This window comes from Centruroides sculpturatus, unplaced genomic scaffold, assembly GCF_000671375.1.
Source record: "Centruroides sculpturatus isolate CEXI.00-Female unplaced genomic scaffold, Cexi_2.0 scaffold59, whole genome shotgun sequence".
In the NCBI taxonomy this organism is placed as follows: Eukaryota; Metazoa; Arthropoda; class Arachnida; order Scorpiones; family Buthidae; genus Centruroides; species Centruroides sculpturatus.
This window is the reverse complement of record NW_019384301.1, coordinates 559379-578949: the sequence shown is the minus strand read 5'-3', so window position 1 is coordinate 578949 and position 19571 is coordinate 559379. Positions and strand designations below refer to the sequence as shown.

The window sequence follows — 19571 nt, the reverse complement described above, 5'->3', positions numbered from 1 at the left end:
TTGAGAGAAAATAGCACTATTTCGTGTAACTTAACTGAATAAATAATTAAATTTTTTTTTTAAGATATTTCAGATATCTTTTATACATTCAATGATTTTCATTTTCATTTTTGTAATTATGAAAGTTTGAATAGGCCTATTATTGATAAAGTCCAAATTTACAGTTTATTTTAGGTGTATTTAGAATTCTTCTCCCCAATTTATTTTTTAAAACTTTCAATATTAAGTTCATAAAACAGTTAATTGGAATCTTAAATAAGCACTTAAACAAAATAGCCTATTTAAATCTTAAATCTACATTAGTGAGGAGTTACACTGAATATGTCTCAGTGCATAGTTTATGTACTGTTCTATGTACTGAGTATGTCTCAGTACATAGAAATAATATCTGAATAGCAGAATTTTGTTTCTGAAGTTATATAAACAAACAGTTATCATCTATGTTTACATTATATACAGTACTGTACTTTAACATTATTTAGGTTTTATGGAGTTTCTGGTAGTACCATTAAGGTAAATAAATATTCCTTAATAATCTTATTTTCAGAGTAATGCTCTTATATCAAAAGTAGGAGTACAGTTTATTATTTCAATGTTATATTTTCTGATATTTATCATAATTACTACTTTAGAATTAGAATAAATAGATGATGATGATGATTTTTGGATTATAAATAAATATTCGATAATTAAAATTATAGTTAACAGATTCTTTTTATATTTTGCACTGTTATTCTCTTTTGATATTACAACAGAAAACAACTTAACTTTATGTAGGCTTTACCATTCAGCTTATAAATTTTTCTTATGTTAAAAGTAACTATTTAGTTTCCATACCTTTTCAAAACATAATAATTATTGTTTATGTTTGATTTTTGTTAATTTACTATTATATTTTGTGATAAATATATATATATATATATTTTTTTTTTTTTATGACTAGCCTGAAATTGCTTGAAAAGGTTTTGTTTTAGTTTCTGTTAAAACATTTGAAATATTAATTGTTAACTTGATTCCAATAAAATAATTTTTTATTTTGTAAAAAAAGAAATTTTTAATATTATATGCACTAGACTAGAGAAGTTTTTATTCAAGTGTTCTACTTATTTTTAAGTTTGTTGCCATATTTCATTGATTCTGAGATGCATTTTTAACCATCTTTACTTTGTCTGAATTAGAAATGCATCTTACAATTGATTGTATCTTGCATTTGCAGTCTAAAACAACATTAGGCCTTCATTGCAAGTAGACTGTATGATGCATTATGCACAATAATAAATGTTTTTTGCTGTACTTTGTAATAGTCACATCAGTTCAAATGAGCTTTAGTTTAATTTAATTTAATAACTCCCATTTAATATTTAAAATTTCTTCTAGATGATACATCATTAAAACAAATATTTATTGATATTTTATATGCAAAAGGACAGCTTCCAAACATTATATATTTCATGACATTTGTATTGTTTTTCTAACTTTATTATTTAGCAAAACACAATATCATACTGGACCATAAGTCACTAATAGCTGGAACATACATAAATTAAAAGCAATACACCATGCATACAAAATTCCAGCAAATACTATGTATTTGAATTATGTATTTAATTTGAATACATAGCATTTACTGGAAATTTTGTATGCATGGTGTATTGCTTTTAATTCATACTGGATCAAATATCTAGCTTACAAAAATCTGAAATTACCAGAAAACCAGATAATTTTGAATTTACAACTATAGTTTGCCATATAGCTACTTTGTTTTTTCCTTGGAATATGCATTGCACAATCCCAGTTCCAGTGTAAAATACAATTTTTTTCTTTACTTTTCATTGTTCATTTTATATTTTAAGTATATATTTAGCCTGTGTCCATAAAACTGAAAAAACCAGAAATTCAGACCCTATTTCCAGTACAAGCTTGCCAGGCATATAATGCCTGATTAATTCTAACAATTCAAACTATGAGTATAAAAAAAATTCAAAGACATGCATGTGCGGCTTTGAATTTTTTTTATACATTATTATACTTTGTAATTTTTTTATATTACTAATATTATTATTATTTTTTTAAATTAACTTTTTATAATCTATTAATTATTATTACATATAAATGACATGCACTAAACAATTTATACATACAATTTATACTGTAAAAATTCTCTTGATATGTTTAAAATGACAACATCCATAAATAGATTTGATAGACAGATTTGATAGATTTATTATTATTACAGTTTATAACAATTATCAGATTTTAGCAAAATTACAAATAATTTTGTTTTAAACTGAGAAAAAACTGCTAAAATATATGCAAAGTTCGTAATAAATTCTGATATTTTTAAGAAATTATTTTCAAATAATGTTAAGAAAAAAATCAACTGTCATGAAATGAACTATTCAAAAAATTCACTTACAGTATATATAAAGTCCAAACTTTATTTCTGGATTAAGCATTTTTCATAGGATTTTTAAATAAGATTCTAATAATTGGATCTGAAGATGAAGTCAAACAAATCTAAAAACTGTAAAAAAATGTTTAATCCAGAACTAAAGCTATAATTTTATAAAATACTAGCTGTTATCCGCAACTTCGCTTGTGCAGATTTTTCAAGCAAACACCATTTATATTCAGTATTTCAACAACCCTAGTAATTGTTATATAACACCTAATGAACTGTTTTCAATTTGATCAATTTTCTGGAATGTTTGCATTTGTTCTATAATCGAACCAATAGGCATAACAAATTCAAATTTAAAACGGTTTGAGCATTTGGCTAAAAAATCAAAATATATAAAAATATTTATAACAATGTCTGAAATGTTATCAATTTAATACACCTAAGTACTCAATGAAGACTAAACATAGTTGAAAAAAAATTGCATCTAAAATAGTACAGTAGAAGCCATTCTTCAGGTTAAGCCTGAATGCTTTCCCTCTCCCCCCACGGGGAATTTCCAAAAATCCATTCTTAGTGTGCATCCTCATGGCATACTCTAACTGTGTACCAAATTTCATCTCTAGGTTCAGCAGTTTGCTCTGGGCATGATGAATCAATCAGTCAGTCAGTCAAGACAAGTAATCTAAATATATAAAATTACTTGTTTTGACTGACTTATATATTTAGATGAGCAGATTTTTTGAATTACATTACATTCTGGAATACATTATGGAGTCAAGTGTTTCTTAAATGTTAAGAATGATTTGTTGTATCAGAATATGAAGTTATATTTATTTAGAAATAAAATTTTTTAAGTAAGAATATCTTATGCAAATTTACATAATTGTATTGATTTCATGTGATGATAGTAATATGCAAATTTTTAAATCTTTTGTAAACATTTATAAAATATTTAAAATTTATACATTAAGTCTTCTTAAGAATTTTAGACTTTAAATACATTCATATTTGATTTATGAAATTTTATTATATTTATTCAAAACAGTTCATACTTTACAGGTTAGCAGTTAGTTGACATCATGAGTTATCCAACAAGTCATAAAACAATATTTGTGCTAGATCATAGTCCACAATTTCATTCTTCCTGCAAACAGACCGTTGAGTTTGATATTTTTACTAAGACAAGGCAACCAGGTATAATACCTCTTGCTCCAATAGCAAAATCTTTATGGACCTGTGCTGTTGAAGCTGCAATTGAATACTGTAGAATAGTATGGGATATTTATCCAACAGGAAAACTGGTAAATATTGGAGTTTTATATTTTCAGTTTTTATTTCTCTTTGTTTATATTTTATATATATATGAATGAGGATGTTTATTTGCTTGTTTGCTATACACTCCTCAAGGAAGGAAAGACAGGTGGAGGACAGTCGGAATTTATAGGCTACAATTTTTTCAAATTGCAATCCAATAATCTTTCTATAAATGCAATATTCATGAGAACATACTTCCCACATAGTTTATACAATCTGTTGCAAAATTATAAACACTTATTAGATAAAAGCAAATATTTTCACAGTTTTACAAGATTTTTTATTTAAATAAGTCATATGAAGTCTTTCAGATATTAAGGTTAACAACTCGATCACATGCAGGGCCATCACAACCTATCAACATGGATTACTTTTCAAATATTAATAGCAGATTAGTATTAAGTAGTAGTCATTGACCATCCTTTTTTCCAGGAGGATGTCATTGATTACTTTTGATCAAATTACTTCAATCCCCTTCAGCAATAGCCCCTTCTTTCTATTGGACCAGTCGTTTGATGGCATTTGAATTGAAAAATTACATAATATAAGGTTACCAGCCTGCACAAAATATTTTTAAAGTGGTTTTCAAGGGTGTCAAGTTTAAATATTTGGTCAGTATTAAATATTCATTTGTAATTTAATGCCTATATGTTAAGAAGTTTCTCTTATTAAACGATTGGTGTGCTGTCCATTTCTGAATTATAAATATTTGGTCCATTTTTCACAAAATTTCATTCATTGGCAGAATTACTATTTTATATTTGGCTGTGAATGGTACAGTTTCTTAGAGTTAATATTAGGAGAAAATATGATATCTTAAAAAATTTAACATGTCATATTTTCAATTGGTATCTACTTGGCCAATGAAATTGTACCATTTTGTATCATTGTAGTATTGTGATAAACATGACAATGGTAGGCTGAAATAACCAAACTTTGTGTGGTTTTTGTTTTAGTGTTTGTTATATTATAGTATTCGATTTATATAACTATGAAGATTATCTTACATAAGGGTTTATCACACCAAGTGATCCCTCTAACACATTTTTAAAATTATTTATTTCTCTACTATACACAATTTAAATCACCTTTGTAGTTATATAAATCAAATACTATAATATAATATAATATAATATAATAAAAAGGGTTAAACGTATGAAATAATGATAAAGTAGTGGCTGAAAACATTAGAAGATTGAATTTCTTTGCTGGAAATATTGAATTGGGATGTAATTTTTATCTTCATGAAATAATCTAATAATCTTAATCTTTGTTGTTGTTATTTTTACCCAGGCAATGCCGGGCTCATCTGCTAGTATACTGTAAATTAGAGAATGACTTTATATATAAAAATTATATTTTACAAAACAATTTCATTTTTATTTTTAGATTCAGTTTATCATCAGTGATAACACTACAAGGACTTTAAATACATGGTCGCAATCAGAGCAAAATCTGAATTTGGTAAATATATTAGTTTTAGACTTCTATTGTATTTCTTTTCCTCAAAATATATTTAAGTATTAAATGAATAAAGTTTTCAAGGTCTTAACTTAAAAAAAAACTTTTTATCTGTGTAGGTCCACAGTAATTTCAATTAAAGCAATGGCTAACTAAATACAGTTTTATATTTTCTTTTGAGTATTGTTGATAACTTTTCTCAACAATGACATTTCACTTGTCAGCTCAAAAAATTGATCTAGATAAACCAAAATAAAAAAAAAACTTTCCATGAAAAAGGCCCAAACCTTACACTAAAAGACCATTCTAAGTTCTAATGTTACTAACTCAAAATTCATCACTACATATTCTAAAAAATCCAGCAGTGAGTTGTTTAACTTTTCTGGCAACATTTAAAATTTTAGTGGTGCCATTTGTTTTGCTATTTTATTTTAAAAATTTTTAATATTTTTTAATTATTATAAAATGGCAAAAAGCTTAATTTTGAAGGTAGGGATGGGTTTTATAAAAAATTGTAAATGCTAATAACGAGTAAAATTGTCATTAAGTCCAACTCTACTTGAAATATGACACATGACCTCCTTTATCTCCCCCACCCCTTGACTTTTAACCATCAAAATTTAATAGAATCAATCCCCTTAATACACAAATCTCCGTGTAAAATTTCAGAAATTTTTGACAAAAAGTACAGGAGTTATTAAGCTTCAAAGAGGAACTAAATCATGTCCCCCTACACACAAATGCTTATACATACAGAAAAAACTTCCAAATTTTTTTGCATTTCTCAATGTTTCAAGGTCCTCTGAGTCCAAAAATTTAAAAAGCTTGGGAGTCATTTTTTGACTGATTGCCATACTTTCCCTCTGTCATTTATAACAAAGCCAGTAAAGTAAAAATAACCAAATCTATATTGACACAACCACTGTATGTATCCAAGAAATACTATTTATTATCCTACAAACGTTTTCTACATGCTCCACAGGTCATTATCAGGTATATTTGAAATTTATGGAAAGTTTCCTTGAATCTGTTTCAGTTCGAATGCTTATGTGCAACCAAAATTCAAATTTCTGTATCCATTCAACAATTGTTTAAAATATAAATATATAAAAAATAAATAGAAAATAACTAAATACATGGATCCAANCAATTAAATTTTGCAAAAAAAAAAATTAAAAATAAATAAATAAATAAATAAAAAGAACCAAATATTTATTAAGAAGACTTCCGAAAGGAATCTCAACTCATATACATGTGAGCACCACAATACGATAAGCTTCCTGCTATTATCTAGGCAAGTTCTCAACAACGATGTCGTGATTTCTTGTAAAATTATTTAAAGATCCAATTGATTCGTAATCACCTTTTATAAAATGTCATTGTCATTAGAAAAAAAATAATTTTTAGCGTGTAGTTTCACACCAAAAAATTTCTAAATTAAAGTTTATTAATCAAAATAAGTTTATGTGAATATCATTGGTTGAGTTTTTCTTGAACGCTTTCCTACGATCTATGGGCACTAAGAGGGTATCTTTTAGCAAGCCCATTATGATTCAGTCAGGCCTACAATGGGGAGACTGGGGCCCGAAATATCCGAACGAACCACTCCCCGAAAAATTTCTGGGGATTTTTCGACCCGTTCGGAATCGAGCCCGGGTCTCCAAAAGCAGTATGCTGCCGCCTTGGCCGCTCGGCCATCCGGCCAAACTTAACTACAGTATTTAACACGAACAAATATTTCTAATAACGACAATTAATGAAAACGCATGTCTTTTCAAATGATTTCATAACCGAGTGTGACAACACTCAACTAACGATAACGACAGGATGGCCAAGCGGTCAAGATGGCAACCAACCGCTCTGGGGGGACCCGGGATCGAATCCTGGACGGGTCGAAAAATCCCTAGGAATTTTTCGGGGGGTGGTCCGTTCGGATATGTCGGGCCCCGTCCCTCACCACCCGGCAGCCCCATTGTGGGTCTGGCCGAACCCATAATGGGCTTGCAAAAAGAGGCCCTTTTAGTGCCCACAGGGCGGAAAGAGTTAATTAAAAAAAAGTTGGTAGATTTTATCGGTATTTTTAATCTGCTTCACACTTTACGCATATTCAAATCGATGAAAATAGTCGATTATAGACAATAAAATTACAGTATTGTAAATTTCCAAATATTAAATTTTTAAGAACAATTTTATAATGCAAATAAAAATTATTTGTTGTGAAAAATAAATATTTTTTTTCTATTTGTTAAAACTTTATAACTTAAAATATATAATATAGGAATGATTTAATGTTGGTTGGCAACGTTAAATTATGTACAGTAAGTATCATGCCGGTGTTGTGAAGTTTTTATTTGATAACAAATTGAGAGAAAATAGCACTATTTCGTGTAACTTAACTGAATAAATAATTAAATTTTTTTTTTAAGATATTTCAGATATCTTTTATACATTCAATGATTTTCATTTTCATTTTTGTAATTATGAAAGTTTGAATAGGCCTATTATTGATAAAGTCCAAATTTACAGTTTATTTTAGGTGTATTTAGAATTCTTCTCCCCAATTTATTTTTTAAAACTTTCAATATTAAGTTCATAAAACAGTTAATTGGAATCTTAAATAAGCACTTAAACAAAATAGCCTATTTAAATCTTAAATCTACATTAGTGAGGAGTTACACTGAATATGTCTCAGTACATAGTTTATGTACTGTTCTATGTACTGAGTATGTCTCAGTACATAGAAATAATATCTGAATAGCAGAATTTTGTTTCTGAAGTTATATAAACAAACAGTTATCATCTATGTTTACATTATATACAGTACTGTACTTTAACATTATTTAGGTTTTATGGAGTTTCTGGTAGTACCATTAAGGTAAATAAATATTCCTTAATAATCTTATTTTCAGAGTAATGCTCTTATATCAAAAGTAGGAGTACAGTTTATTATTTCAATGTTATATTTTCTGATATTTATCATAATTACTACTTTAGAATTAGAATAAATAGATGATGATGATGATTTTTGGATTATAAATAAATATTCGATAATTAAAATTATAGTTAACAGATTCTTTTTATATTTTGCACTGTTATTCTCTTTTGATATTACAACAGAAAACAACTTAACTTTATGTAGGCTTTACCATTCAGCTTATAAATTTTTCTTATGTTAAAAGTAACTATTTAGTTTCCATACCTTTTCAAAACATAATAATTATTGTTTATGTTTGATTTTTNAAAAAAAAAATCTTTATTTGAAATTTAATATTAATTTCAAAGTAAGAATTTTTTATTTGATCAACAAAATATACAAGGTGCGTTCCATAAGTAATGCGACCAAATTCATAAAAAATCATTTATTGAACATATTGTTACAATTAGTCAAAAATCCTCGAAATAGCACCCTTCTGCATCGATACACTTGTGAAGGTGGTGTTTCCAGGCCTGGAAGGCCTTCTCCAGAATGTCTTTTAGAGCTGATGTAACATAAGCCTTGATGTTTTCAATTGTGTCCCAATGTTTCCCTTTCATGGCCCTTTTTAAGCGAGGAAACAAAAAAAAGTCGGCGGGAGCCAGGTCAGGACTGTAAGGTGGCTGTGGAACTAATGAGGTGTGGGTCCTGGCCAGGAAATTGTTGACAATGAAGACACTGTGGCTTGGCACATTGTCATGATGAAGTTTCCACGTGTCCTTGATGTCACTTCGGCGGCGCATGACCCTCCTTTTCAGTCTTTTGAGTACTTCCAAGTAGAAAGCTGCATTTACAGTGGTCCCAGCAGGTACAAATTCATGGTGGATAATGCCTCTGACATCAAAGAAGACAATGAGCATGGTTTTGATCCTGGACTTGCTCATGCATATCTTCTTGGGGCGGGGAAACACTGGGGTGTATCACTCCGAACTCTGTCTTTTTGTCTCAGGGTTGTACTCAAAAATCCATGACTCATCAACGGTGATAACTGGGTTTAAAAAATTAGAATAATTTTCACACATTTCCAAGAGATCTTGGCACTGGAGCACTCGCATGTCCTTTTGTTCGTCAGTTAACACTTTTGGGATCAGTTTGGCACACTCCTTTTTCATGTTTAAATCTTCAGTCACAATGCGATAAACAGTTGTTTTTGTCATGTTTAGAGTGTCTGCTATCAATTGAAGGCTCAACCATCAGTCAGTGTTCAAACAATCATGCACACGCATCACATTTTCGTTGATTCAGGAGGTTGATGGACGTCCACTGCGTGGTTCGTCATTGACCTCCTCTCAGCCATCTTTGAATGACTTGTACCATCAGAAAACTTGTGATTTGGACAAGTAATCACTACCAAAGACCTGCTGAATTAATTTAAAGGTTTCGGTGGCAGACTTTCCAAGTTTAATGCAAAATTTGATAGCGTAATGTTGCTCCACAAAATGATTTATTGTGCCATGTTACATTAACTGAAAACGGGGTTCATGGGATCAAACATCCTCGCATGCCGGCACTTTGGAAGCAAACGAGACCGAGTGAGTTTTGAAGCCAACACTTCACGCCATCTAGTGCAGCAGGTTAGAACTAGATACGGCATATCCTCGCGTCATGAAAAAAATTGGTCGCATTACTTATGAAACGCACCTTGTATAAACATTTGACAGAGGAGAATTTTTTGAAAGTATTCTAGAAAAAAATATAGAATTGTCTTCATTATTTTTAGTTATTTATATCATTATTGAAATTATATTTTTGTATGTAAAAATGAGTTAAGTGAAAAGAAACATTTAATATTGTATCATCTTTAAATTTTAAAGTTTTTATTTCAATTTAAATTATAATTAAAACTTATAAGTTGTATGTTTTAATTAATTATTGCATACCATCATATGTAATTTAAAAAATTTTTTTACAGTTAATAATTAATGTAAATTAAATATAACATCTTAGATAAGAATAAGAATTGTCCATATATATTTCCATTAGTATTATACTATTAAGATACAAGCTAAGTAGCTTAACTTAATTAATAGTGTAATATTAAGAGGAAATTTACCTTACTGGTAAATTTTTACATATGGAATCCCAATGATAATGCTAATCATCATCCTTGCTTGTAAACATGATGTCTACAGGATAACAACTAGTGCCACTGCTATCTATCACAACAATCAAAATGTATTAAATTCTACTCACTGAAAATGTATGCCTAAATGCATTTTTTCTTTCTCTTCAGAACACCACTAGATGTATAAGGTTGTTCTGGTTCTTCCATACTCCAAACAAATTTTTTGGCTGTTTCTTCTGTGCTCAAAATGCATATCTTGGCCCAAATTTTCCTTGCATTGAACATGTTTCTTTGCTGTAGATTTCAGAGCTGTAGGAATGATTTCCGACTCTTGCCACATTGCAGTGTGCCTTGCTCCTTGGTACACTTTCCCTGTATGCTGAACAAACACCTCAAAATGTTTGCCAGGTTTTAACTTTTCTCAAAGTTAAAGTTTCTTGTAGATAAAGGCATATAAATACAAACTGAACATATCATTTTGTGAAATGCATTGCTGGGACCATCAATTTTCATTAATGCTAAATTAAAAATGGAAATAATCATAATGTGCTATATGAAATTTAGCACATTATGATTATTTCCCAATTACAGCACTACATGCCACAGTCAATGTGCACTCAATGCAAATTATATGTCACACAAACAACAGAATAGTTCCCTGACAAATTTTTTCAAAATTACTTTTAAAAGTGCCATTGAACACTGAAGTAAACAGGTTGCATTTATGGCACTGAAAAGTTATTTTCTGCCAACATTGATACTTTTCAAAAATTACTTCCATTGGCTGCAATCCCAACTTCACATCTGACAAAATTTGCTCAAAATCAACTGAATAAAGTGGATAAATGCCAAGTGTTTTAATAATAACACAGTCTTGTGTTCAATAGCAAAAAAAAAAAAAAAAAAAAATTTGCTCATTGACATCAATGTCAGGAAACAAAGAAAACATTAACTGGAAAACATCCAAGGATGTGCATCTCCAACAAATCTCTTGCACAGTTTTGCATGACTCCATCAAACACAAAAAGTATTTAAAATTTATCAAACCAGTAATGCAACTGTGCATTACAAGATAAGACACACCACATTACACTTTTCAAATTACAGTCTACTGACTATTACTAAAAAACAATGGATTGTCTCCAGAATTGAACACATTATCATCTAATTGCAATGTTAACAAGATTATGGAAGTATCTCCATTAGGGTTCCATAAGTAAAATTTTATCTACTTACTAATTAAGCTACTTACTGCAGAATAAATAATTTTGAAATATGATTTTTATTCATTTTAGCTTACACCACAAATAACAAGTGAGATTCATGTTGTGAAATCTGGTCGCAATCTTGCAGCAAAATTAGGATATTTAGTGCAACAGCATTATAATTTAGCTTCTACCACAGTTACTGGAATTCCAATGAAGGTAAATATAAATTTAAAAAAGCTAATTGGATGGTAGGGTGATGGATGTAACCATCCCACGGATATTATATTTTTTTTTTTTTTTTTTTTTTTTTTNTGTATTTAATTATTTTCTATTTATTTTTTATATATTTATATTTTAAAGAATTATTGAATGGATACAGAAATTTGAATTTTGGTTGCACATAAGCGTTCGAACTGGAACAGATACAAGGAAACTTTCCATAAATTTCAAATATACCTGATAATGACCTGTGGAGCAGGTAGAAAACGTTTGTAGGATAATAAATAGTATTTCTCGGATACATAAGGTGGTTGTGTCAATATAGTCAAAGAATCTGAGTGTTTATTGAGAAATAACCAAATCATAAATTCAAAATGTTTCAATTATAATTCTTCTGATTTTATAATATAATTTTTACTATCAAAGAAATTAGTTTATTAAAATACAATTCATCAACTGTTTGAAAGTTTTGCATGTAAGTGAGACATCTGTTATTAACAATTTTGGTCTACACTTTTTTGGTACAATACCAAGTATACAGATAGATTTTTCCAAAATTAAATCATTTTGCTGCTCAGATAACAGATTTCTCACTTATGTGCAAGGCCTGCATAATGTTGTTGAATTATATTTTGATTTATGTCTTGTTATTAGAAGATTAATTTACTAGTTTATTATAATTTTGTATTAATTTCACTTACTTAAGCATTAAAAGTATGTGATTGATCTAATGTGCAATTGATCTAAAATGCAGCTTTAAATTTTTTATCTATGTTTTGTCAATAAATCTGCTACTCCAAGACAAAAGGTTCTATTTCCAGATAATTTAAAATCAAGTTGAACACTTGGTATCATGTCTAATTAGTATTCTTTATTCTTCATTGATGCTACAAACTACCTAGCATAAAAAATATTTTATGTAATTATTACAGAATGTTTTTCACTCTAGATATTGGGCAGTATCAATAAAGGATGTGTAAGAGAGACCTGTAAAAGAGATATTGTTAGTAAATTCTACTAGAGTATAATGGTACTGTGAATTCATTGTGGCTTCATCAGTTTTTCTGGTGGTTGTATTGAATTGAACAAATTTTCATTCAAGATTATATCCTGGTTAAAATGTTTTTGTTTGGTAGAGTTTTGTTGCATCTGCATGTAATTGTATGTTGTAAGGTTTTTACCATGAAATTATTAATGTATATTCATATACTTACAAATTCTAAACAAAAGGATCTATGTATTAAGACTGAAGAGGAACTTGTCTTGTCTGAAATGAATATTGTAAAATAAATACACAGAATTACTCTATAAATTATGTGCCTCAGGATCATTCTGTTCTATATTTAATCCAGTATGTTAAGTCTGTCTTTGGGAAAAGTGTACTAAGACAAAACATACAGACCAGGACAACAGGACAAAAAGCAGTCAGAATAATCAATAAAGGATACTAATTACGTACAATATCAAGTATACAACTTGATTTAAAATTTTTTGAAGGTAGAGTTTTTTTGCCTTGAGGCAGTAGAAATGTGGTTAGTTACTTCAGTGTAAAGTGAGATGAAATAGTTCAAAATTAATAATAGATGTAAACTTAATACTTCTATATACATAAATTATTCATTGAAATTTTAATTAATTTAGATATATTAATAAGACTTGGCTGTGATGGGTATGATAAAGATGATTCATTGACTTTATTATAATTGCCTTACAGTCCTTACTTCTAATTTTATTTTTAATCATCTACTTGCTACTACAGGTAATATAATAAAGAAAATTTGTTTTTTCTGAACTAACTCTCATTATTGTGTCAATTTTTAAATAACAGTATAAAGTCCTATTAATGAGTAACGTCCAAGTAGACAATTAAAAATAAAAATGATTCATTGGCAATTAGTTATTGAAATCTATCATGCTATCAACATGTGAAATATAAAATATGCATAAAACCTAAGAAAGTAACAAAATATGCTTTTTAGTCTCAAATTTGTTAAATATGCTTTTATATCTTCTAAAGTAACAGGAGTTGCACCAAACAATTTAGTATTTAAGTACTTTCAACAAAGGAAACCTGGAAAAAATATGCTTTTTACCTTCATTCCTTACTTGTAATATCAGCATGAAGAAAATTTTCAGAACTTGTGATTACAATTTAAATTTTGTATACTTTAACACATTTAAATGGTTGTTATGAAAGTTTTCCAATGTGTTTAAATATCTAATAAACATTCTTAAGTTTTACAAGAATGTTTGAAATGAAGTTATAGAGTATTAATTAATAATAATTCACAACAATATCTCAAACATTCAAAATTAATCTAGTTTACAAAATTAGATAACATTAGAAAAATTAATTAAAAAATAAGATAATTTAAATTATCTAATTATACATATAAATAAATTTTACAGCTGATGAGTTCTCTTGCACATGTTGGTACACCAGATACACAAATGAAAAAAGATTGTAACATTCATCATGGTTTGAGAGCGGCAATAGAATCTCTTTGTCAGTGTAGTGAAGTTCAACATGAAAAAAGAACATCTCTCACAGAAAATGCTGGAAAGGTGATGAATCGAGGAAGAATAGTATGCATTACGTATTTAAGAAGGTATTAATGTTTGTACATATATTAATNAAATCCAGCAGTGAGTTGTTTAACTTTTCTGGCAACATTTAAAATTTTAGTGGTGCCATTTGTTTTGCTATTTTATTTTAAAAATTTTTAATATTATATGCACTAGACTAGAGAAGTTTTTATTCAAGTGTTCTACTTATTTTTAAGTTTGTTGCCATATTTCATTGATTCTGAGATGCATTTTTAACCATCTTTACTTTGTCTGAATTAGAAATGCATCTTACAATTGATTGTATCTTGCATTTGCAGTCTAAAACAACATTAGGCCTTCATTGCAAGTAGACTGTATGATGCATTATGCACAATAATAAATGTTTTTTGCTGTACTTTGTAATAGTCACATCAGTTCAAATGAGCTTTAGTTTAATTTAATTTAATAACTCCCATTTAATATTTAAAATTTCTTCTAGATGATACATCATTAAAACAAATATTTATTGATATTTTATATGCAAAAGGACAGCTTCCAAACATTATATATTTCATGACATTTGTATTGTTTTTCTAACTTTATTATTTAGCAAAACACAATATCATACTGGACCATAAGTCACTAATAGCTGGAACATACATAAATTAAAAGCAATACACCATGCATACAAAATTCCAGCAAATACTATGTATTTGAATTATGTATTTAATTTGAATACATAGCATTTACTGGAAATTTTGTATGCATGGTGTATTGCTTTTAATTCATACTGGATCAAATATCTAGCTTACAAAAATCTGAAATTACCAGAAAACCAGATAATTTTGAATTTACAACTATAGTTTGCCATATAGCTACTTTGTTTTTTCCTTGGAATATGCATTGCACAATGCCAGTTCCAGTGTAAAATACAATTTTTTTCTTTACTTTTCATTGTTCATTTTATATTTTAAGTATATATTTAGCCTGTGTCCATAAAACTGAAAAAACCAGAAATTCAGACCCTATTTCCAGTACAAGCTTGCCAGGCATATAATGCCTGATTAATTCTAACAATTCAAACTATGAGTATAAAAAAAATTCAAAGACATGCATGTGCGGCTTTGAATTTTTTTTATACATTATTATACTTTGTAATTTTTTTATATTACTAATATTATTATTATTTTTTTAAATTAACTTTTTATAATCTATTAATTATTATTACATATAAATGACATGCACTAAACAATTTATACATACAATTTATACTGTAAAAATTCTCTTGATATGTTTAAAATGACAACATCCATAAATAGATTTGATAGACAGATTTGATAGATTTATTATTATTACAGTTTATAACAATTATCAGATTTTAGCAAAATTACAAATAATTTTGTTTTAAACTGAGAAAAAACTGCTAAAATATATGCAAAGTTCGTAATAAATTCTGATATTTTTAAGAAATTATTTTCAAATAATGTTAAGAAAAAAATCAACTGTCATGAAATGAACTATTCAAAAAATTCACTTACAGTATATATAAAGTCCAAACTTTATTTCTGGATTAAGCATTTTTCATAGGATTTTTAAATAAGATTCTAATAATTGGATCTGAAGATGAAGTCAAACAAATCTAAAAACTGTAAAAAAATGTTTAATCCAGAACTAAAGCTATAATTTTATAAAATACTAGCTGTTATCCGCAACTTCGCTTGTGCAGATTTTTCAAGCAAACACCATTTATATTCAGTATTTCAACAACCCTAGTAATTGTTATATAACACCTAATGAACTGTTTTCAATTTGATCAATTTTCTGGAATGTTTGCATTTGTTCTATAATCGAACCAATAGGCATAACAAATTCAAATTTAAAACGGTTTGAGCATTTGGCTAAAAAATCAAAATATATAAAAATATTTATAACAATGTCTGAAATGTTATCAATTTAATACACCTAAGTACTCAATGAAGACTAAACATAGTTGAAAAAAAATTGCATCTAAAATAGTACAGTAGAAGCCATTCTTCAGGTTAAGCCTGAATGCTTTCCCTCTCCCCCCACGGGGAATTTCCAAAAATCCATTCTTAGTGTGCATCCTCATGGCATACTCTAACTGTGTACCAAATTTCATCTCTAGGTTCAGCAGTTTGCTCTGGGCATGATGAATCAATCAGTCAGTCAGTCAAGACAAGTAATCTAAATATATAAAATTACTTGTTTTGACTGACTTATATATTTAGATGAGCAGATTTTTTGAATTACATTACATTCTGGAATACATTATGGAGTCAAGTGTTTCTTAAATGTTAAGAATGATTTGTTGTATCAGAATATGAAGTTATATTTATTTAGAAATAAAATTTTTTAAGTAAGAATATCTTATGCAAATTTACATAATTGTATTGATTTCATGTGATGATAGTAATATGCAAATTTTTAAATCTTTTGTAAACATTTATAAAATATTTAAAATTTATACATTAAGTCTTCTTAAGAATTTTAGACTTTAAATACATTCATATTTGATTTATGAAATTTTATTATATTTATTCAAAACAGTTCATACTTTACAGGTTAGCAGTTAGTTGACATCATGAGTTATCCAACAAGTCATAAAACAATATTTGTGCTAGATCATAGTCCACAATTTCATTCTTCCTGCAAACAGACCGTTGAGTTTGATATTTTTACTAAGACAAGGCAACCAGGTATAATACCTCTTGCTCCAATAGCAAAATCTTTATGGACCTGTGCTGTTGAAGCTGCAATTGAATACTGTAGAATAGTATGGGATATTTATCCAACAGGAAAACTGGTAAATATTGGAGTTTTATATTTTCAGTTTTTATTTCTCTTTGTTTATATTTTATATATATATGAATGAGGATGTTTATTTGCTTGTTTGCTATACACTCCTCAAGGAAGGAAAGACAGGTGGAGGACAGTCGGAATTTATAGGCTACAATTTTTTCAAATTGCAATCCAATAATCTTTCTATAAATGCAATATTCATGAGAACATACTTCCCACATAGTTTATACAATCTGTTGCAAAATTATAAACACTTATTAGATAAAAGCAAATATTTTCACAGTTTTACAAGATTTTTTATTTAAATAAGTCATATGAAGTCTTTCAGATATTAAGGTTAACAACTCGATCACATGCAGGGCCATCACAACCTATCAACATGGATTACTTTTCAAATATTAATAGCAGATTAGTATTAAGTAGTAGTCATTGACCATCCTTTTTTCCAGGAGGATGTCATTGATTACTTTTGATCAAATTACTTCAATCCCCTTCAGCAATAGCCCCTTCTTTCTATTGGACCAGTCGTTTGATGGCATTTGAATTGAAAAATTACATAATATAAGGTTACCAGCCTGCACAAAATATTTTTAAAGTGGTTTTCAAGGGTGTCAAGTTTAAATATTTGGTCAGTATTAAATATTCATTTGTAATTTAATGCCTATATGTTAAGAAGTTTCTCTTATTAAACGATTGGTGTGCTGTCCATTTCTGAATTATAAATATTTGGTCCATTTTTCACAAAATTTCATTCATTGGCAGAATTACTATTTTATATTTGGCTGTGAATGGTACAGTTTCTTAGAGTTAATATTAGGAGAAAATATGATATCTTAAAAAATTTAACATGTCATATTTTCAATTGGTATCTACTTGGCCAATGAAATTGTACCATTTTGTATCATTGTAGTATTGTGATAAACATGACAATGGTAGGCTGAAATAACCAAACTTTGTGTGGTTTTTGTTTTAGTGTTTGTTATATTATAGTATTCGATTTATATAACTATGAAGATTATCTTACATAAGGGTTTATCACACCAAGTGATCCCTCTAACACATTTTTAAAATTATTTATTTCTCTACTATACACAATTTAAATCACCTTTGTAGTTATATAAATCAAATACTATAATATAATATAATATAATATAATAAAAAGGGTTAAACGTATGAAATAATGATAAAGTAGTGGCTGAAAACATTAGAAGATTGAATTTCTTTGCTGGAAATATTGAATTGGGATGTAATTTTTATCTTCATGAAATAATCTAATAATCTTAATCTTTGTTGTTGTTATTTTTACCCAGGCAATGCCGGGCTCATCTGCTAGTATACTGTAAATTAGAGAATGACTTTATATATAAAAATTATATTTTACAAAACAATTTCATTTTTATTTTTAGATTCAGTTTATCATCAGTGATAACACTACAAGGACTTTAAATACATGGTCGCAATCAGAGCAAAATCTGAATTTGGTAAATATATTAGTTTTAGACTTCTATTGTATTTCTTTTCCTCAAAATATATTTAAGTATTAAATGAATAAAGTTTTCAAGGTCTTAACTTAAAAAAAAACTTTTTATCTGTGTAGGTCCACAGTAATTTCAATTAAAGCAATGGCTAACTAAATACAGTTTTATATTTTCTTTTGAGTATTGTTGATAACTTTTCTCAACAATGACATTTCACTTGTCAGCTCAAAAAATTGATCTAGATAAACCAAAATAAAAAAAAAACTTTCCATGAAAAAGGCCCAAACCTTACACTAAAAGACCATTCTAAGTTCTAATGTTACTAACTCAAAATTCATCACTACATATTCTAAAAAATCCAGCAGTGAGTTGTTTAACTTTTCTGGCAACATTTAAAATTTTAGTGGTGCCATTTGTTTTGCTATTTTATTTTAAAAATTTTTAANAAATTTTATGAGTTTTTACTTGAAAACAATAAATACAGTTATGGAAGAAAATATTGATATATTTTCTGAATTTATTTTCTTAAATATATAACATTTTTTAATGCCTCTATTTAACTTCATGCACTCCTTTTCCTATTGGAATAAATCTATGTCTATGTTTATATCTACTGTTTCAAAGATAAATTGTTGCTGTTTATATTAATGGTATATAAAGTATCTTTAAATGTATTAGTTAAATCTATTATGCCTTTTTTTGATAATGAAAAAAATAAATTTATTATAATGACTTTCAAAACTCATTTAATATCAAGAATATGAAAATTCAAATTCAAAATTCACTCATTCTTTATTTCTGGATAAAAATTTAATTTGAAGTGCAATGTAAGTGCAAGTGTTTTATATTATTATTATGTTTTGTGAGTTATACTCGGTTGACACCAATGGCTGTGTACTATGTTGGGTAAGAGTCAAGGAAAGTAACCAAAACAAAACAAAAGTTAAAAACCTGTGACAGTGTGTGTGTCTGCATTTAGGAATTTCCTAACAATATGACATGTATTCAATATAGTGACCTTCTATAATGTGAGCCATGTGTTTCTGTTCAATTGTAAGGTAGCAGCCAACTGTGTGGAACACTG

General features: G+C 28.0%; 1 protein-coding gene across 1 annotated transcript in view; it reads left to right on the top strand.

Annotated features, from left to right (window-relative positions):
• Positions 1-347: 347 nt before the first annotated feature.
• LOC111641814 (integrator complex subunit 13-like) overlaps positions 348-19571 on the top strand; it is a 38239-nt gene continuing 19015 nt past the window's right edge. Inside the window, exons 1-8 of the mRNA XM_023388085.1 lie at positions 348-513; positions 3461-3702; positions 5105-5179; positions 14052-14251; positions 16758-16771; positions 16832-17013; positions 18416-18490; positions 18607-18613. Of these exons, the coding sequence (XP_023243853.1) occupies positions 3481-3702; positions 5105-5179; positions 14052-14251; positions 16758-16771; positions 16832-17013; positions 18416-18490; positions 18607-18613 (775 nt within the window). The 5' untranslated portion in view covers positions 348-513; positions 3461-3480. The remainder of the gene's footprint in view (positions 514-3460; positions 3703-5104; positions 5180-14051; positions 14252-16757; positions 16772-16831; positions 17014-18415; positions 18491-18606; positions 18614-19571) is intronic.